Source organism: Sinocyclocheilus anshuiensis, unplaced genomic scaffold (assembly GCF_001515605.1).
Source record: "Sinocyclocheilus anshuiensis isolate Anshui unplaced genomic scaffold, SAMN03320099.WGS_v1.1 scaffold1207, whole genome shotgun sequence".
Taxonomy (NCBI): domain Eukaryota; kingdom Metazoa; phylum Chordata; class Actinopteri; order Cypriniformes; family Cyprinidae; genus Sinocyclocheilus; species Sinocyclocheilus anshuiensis.
Window position 1 is genome coordinate 733054 of NW_015539914.1, and position 5162 is coordinate 738215.

Below are 5162 nucleotides of genomic sequence, written 5' to 3' on the forward strand. Positions count from 1 at the left end.
TGTGTGTGTGTGTATATATATATATGTATGTATGTATATATATATATATATATATATATATATATATATATTGTTTGTATAAATAATAAATATAAAATATTATAACATTATAATATTATAACATTTTTATATTTTACACATATACTACCTTTCAAACGTTTGGGGTTGGTAAAAAATTTTTATGTTTTTGAAAGAAGTCTCTTATGCTCATGTTTTTTGTGGAAAAAAAGGATTCTTTGATGAACAGAAAGTTTAAAAGAGCAGCATTTATTTGAAATAGAAATCTTTTGTAACAATGATAATTTTTGATCTATTTAATGCGTCCTTTCTGAATAAAAGTATGTATTTCTTTCAAAAATAAAAATCGTACTGACCCCAAACTTTTCAAGTAGTGTACATCATATCCAATTACCATTTTAATGTTGTTGCAGCTTGTTATGCTGGCTGTATTTACTATGTGGATGGTGTACAGTTTTTTTTTATTGTTGCTTTTCTCAGGCTAGTTTCTTGGTTTTATTACAGTAGCGCTGAAACACACAAAAATGAGCTCACACTCTGCAGTGATATAAAACTCAATTATTCTGCACCACATCCTCCTTCCCTTGTTAGTGGATTCACAGGGAGTTGTTTTACAAGGGTCCCTTTCCCTTGAGAAAACAGTTGTTATTCTCCAGCAGGAACCAGTTGCTCAAGTATCTCCATACAGTGCACAGTATGTATGACGTGAATGGCCACTTCTGATGTTGACCCTAATTCTTAGCCATTACATTAACAAAGGGAGCTTATACCCACCTTCACAAAGCTGTTTCATTAGTGGATGAGCAAAAGTATTCATAAACAAAAATGTGAATTGTTCAGACAGTCGGTGCCATTCAAAACAACAGACACCATTAACACCTATATGCATACATATGGAAAACAGCCATCAAGCTGCAAATATTTGACTATTTGTTAAAATAATGCTTATTCTGCAAAGGCTGTGTAGGTTTACGCAAATATATAAATAAAAATAACCTAAATGATGATAGTAAAAATTAACTATATATGAAATGAACTATGTTGAGTAAAATAAGTATCCAATTAAATAAACAATATTGAATCCCTTCATAATGAAAAAAATAATAATGATATTAATTTGACTACTATGCCAAAAATACATGATGGAAGTGTGAAATCATGCTACATTTTTTATAAACTGAAAAAAATGCTGGTCATTATCAGAGTCATGCAAATAAATACATCCTAAAATAATGATATTGTAGCATTGTTGTGAATATGCTATAGATTTTGACTTTAGTCAAATAAACATTGTTGGATGAATTGTAGTATCTTTGCAGCTGGTACGAATAGTCACATTGCATTGTGTCTTCACCTAAAACAGTACTTGCTTCAGGCCACAGTTTTTTTACTCAGCACGACTCAAACGACACCAATCTCAAGCCAAAAAAACGTTAGGTGCTCTACCTGTTCTGTGGGCATTTCTTCTTCTCTACGCTAAACACACTCTTTAGTATTTCCAAAGAAGCATAGAAACCAAAACTGAAATATTATTGTGTATATTTCTGCATCAGACAGGATGAACTGCAAGAATGTTTGCTATTCCTGATTTATACCGCAAGAGGGCACAGCTTCCCACATCACACGCCTCCAAGCAACGGCGAAATTGCTTCGCAGTGCAAAGCTCTACACTTCATTCAGTCAGCACAAATATAGTCAAAGGTCTAATCTTGGCCTGTCACTATATGTTCAAATATATACATAACCTTCTATAAGCAGCTCAACGAGGTCCTGTTTAACCAAACTGGAAGTTTCAGCACTTGAATGATTGTGAGAAACTTTTCTCACTAGAGACGCAGCTGCACTGTGTGTGTGGCATCCTGGGAAATGCTTCTATAAAATAGATGACAATCCAATAATGATAAGGAGTAAGTGCAGTAAATATTTACAGTAGTTGATTATTACAGTGTTAATTCGCAGGTACAGTGAGAGGCAATCAATCACAGTACAGTCACAGAGAATGTTGCAAAATAAACAGCGCATGAGTTTTGAGAAAGTACTTGCACTGTTCAAATGGGGTTTTTTTTCTGTAAATAAATCACCTGTATTACGTGTAACTGTATTACCTCTTTTATTAAAGAAACGGTTATGTTTAAAGGTTATCCTTATGTAGAGCAGCAGCGCTCACTTGTAACACTATGATGGCTTCCCTGTAATGCAAACGGGGTTAACTGTGTGTCAAGAGGGAGTGTGTTTCAGTCATGTATGGAAGCATTTGTGGCTTTAGCATGCTCAGGCAGGATCACGCTGTACAAAGCTCTCTTCAGCACTCTGAAGTCTTTGTCTTTCTGCCAAAACAGAAATAGGAGAAACAAATCTGTGGAAAGAAAAGGCCCAATGCATAAAGGTTGGGAACTGACAACATAACTGCATGTATGGGCAAGATGGTGGAATGACTGCAGCTCAGGTGGGCTAAACACTCTGAAAAATGCAGTCGGGTGAGATTTTAGATTAAGGCAGGGGAGGGGCTGTCGACAGGTGCTGACTCCTAGAGAGGAAACAAAAGACAGAGCAAGACTTGTTTGTGGAACCAGGGAAGGAAAAGTGGGATAGTGAGGTTCCAAAAGGATTTACAGTTAGGTTCAAAAATCTATTGAACCAATTTAGTATTTTATAATACTTCATTACAAATTATTTATTTTGTATTATTTGAGTGAAAAGTTGAATTCAAAAAGAAATGATCTGAAAAATATTTCAAAGTGTCTTAATATTTGGTTTGTTTTTGCTGTAATGACAGAAGTACTTAAGTTGCATGAACTCCATAAGCTGTTCTCCGGTATGATTTGAGATGATCCAAAGACCGTGTTGAGCTTCAGTGGAAAAAAGTTCACCAGATCAATGTCACAAATTTTTCATTTTGATTTTATTGGTTAATCTTAAATATTTGTTATTCTCTTGAGATGTACCATTTAAAACATTTTCAAAATCCTAAAATGTTCTGTTTATTTTCAGTTTTTAAATCCCAGATTAGATTCCCATATCCAAATTTAGACTACCATTCAAAGAATCCTGAAAGGATCCTTCAAAATCCTGAAACAAATGATCGGTTTCCAAAAAATATTAAGCAGCATAACTGTTTTCAACATTGATAATAATAAGAAATATTTCTTGTGCATCAAATCAGCATATTAAAATGATTTCTGAAGGATCATGTGACACTGAAGACTAATGGCTTTCTATTCCAGCTTTGCCATCACAGCAATAAATTAGATTTTGAAAAATAGTAGAAAGCATTTATTTTACATTGTAATAATATTTCACGATTTTACTCTATATTTGATCAAATAAATGGAGCCTTGGTGAGAATTATAGAGACTTCTTTCAATAACATAAAAAAATTGTACCAACCCCAATCCTTTGAACAGTAGTATAAAATTATTGACTTTTTAATAACATTTAATTGCATCCTGTTAATATTATATTATATTATATTATTCAAATGCTAATACTTCTGTTTAAAGTTCATATTTGCGTACAGTTGGCCTTATAGGAGTCTATCTGTTTGTAAGTGTATTGTAAAGTAGCCTTTACAAATTTTAAGTTTGTAATGCCAGGAAATGTGTTTCACAAGAACAGTGATAATATAACAAGGAAACCATTCATCTCTCTGCCCTGGCATGTTGATACTTGGAGAAGAGGGTAGATCCACAATACCACCTGATTTTTTTATTTTGAGCTGCTTGTCTCCCAAAATAGTTCAAATAAACCATGTGTACAGTCCCTGTAATACACACTTCTACATCTAATTTTGAACATCTCATGCGTGATTGGATTTATATTTGTGATGCCTGTGATTATCTGTAATATGCTAATGTAATATACCTTTTTTATTTAGCTCATTTTATTTGCAAATTGATTTCAACTGTCACTTTTTGCCCATGTTGGGGATGGTATGGTGGGATGGGTGTGATAGACAGCAGGCAATTCACAGCTTCTCGTTTGTCTCCTCCCATCAGGCACCTGTGGTGGTAGGTCGCCTCATGCAGACAAAGGCAGAGGGAGGGGGCTGGCTTTCAACCATCCAATAAGAAGCCAGAGAGGCATGATCATGGAAAGCGCAGAGCACTTGAGCTCAGTGACAATTCAAAGCTGAGTAAGGAACCATTCTGCCACTCACAACTCAACTTGTTTAGGAGCATTGCACTGCTTAGAAAACCCTGAAGATTAGGAATGGCGGTCACATGGTTTATCATTTTATAAAAAATAAAAAATCCGGCATAACTGGTCATTTTGAGACTAAAAATTGTCAGTGAGCTATTAATGAGCTTTAAAACCATTATCAGTTGTAGCATGTAGCAGATTGTGAACTGTGACTTTAATGACGAGACCTTTGCATGACACTGTTTGTGATATTAGCATGTGAATGGTGATGTTTATGTCAGTTTGGATTAGTCTGTTACTATCGTTATGTTGGGTAAACATGCTGTGAGCCACATGCCTTAACCCACAACGCCTGTTTTGCCCCTCAAAGCAGTATGAACAACAAGTGATATCCTCGTTAGTTCACCATGAAGCGCAAGCACAGTTCAGAGAGAGGACGGACACTTGAAGAGAGGTAATGGACCGTGTACCATCCGACATGGGACCAATACCCAGTAGAATAATACGTAGAATTTAGTTTGCTCATTTATTTTTATTTTTTTTACTTTCTGTTTCAGAAGAGAGAGGGCCCTCAGCAAGAGCCTGGCCAACAGTGCCCGCAGATCATCTGGGTTCAGTATTCCTGAAAGCCCCACATCCACATGGAGCCCAACGGCCAGCCCCACTCACCTGATCCCCAGCCCAGTGTACTCCACCCCAGTCATGGACGAGCCTCTGGCCCTAATCAAGAAACCGCGCCCAGAACCAGAGAAAACCGAGAGCCAAAACAAAGCCACAACAGTCAGACAAATACAGGTGATTACTACTACTAATGTTAAATCAACTGAGCTTATGGCATGCTTTAAATTAAAATGCAATATTTATTAGTAGTAGTAGTGGTAGTAGTAGAAGTATTTTTGTTTTGTTTTGTTTAATCAATCCATTTAATGTAATTGTTAAGAAACGAGTGATTTAAAAACAATAGTAAAAATGTGTGTGTGTGTGTATATATATATATATATATA

General features: G+C 35.4%; 1 protein-coding gene across 1 annotated transcript in view; it reads left to right on the forward strand.

The window, feature by feature from the left end:
- Window positions 1-4565: 4565 nt before the first annotated feature.
- LOC107686413 (transcription cofactor vestigial-like protein 4) overlaps window positions 4566-5162 on the forward strand; it is a 3016-nt gene continuing 2419 nt past the window's right edge. Inside the window, exons 1-2 of the mRNA XM_016483383.1 lie at window positions 4566-4612; window positions 4716-4953. Coding sequence (XP_016338869.1) covers window positions 4566-4612; window positions 4716-4953 — 285 coding nt within the window. The remainder of the gene's footprint in view (window positions 4613-4715; window positions 4954-5162) is intronic.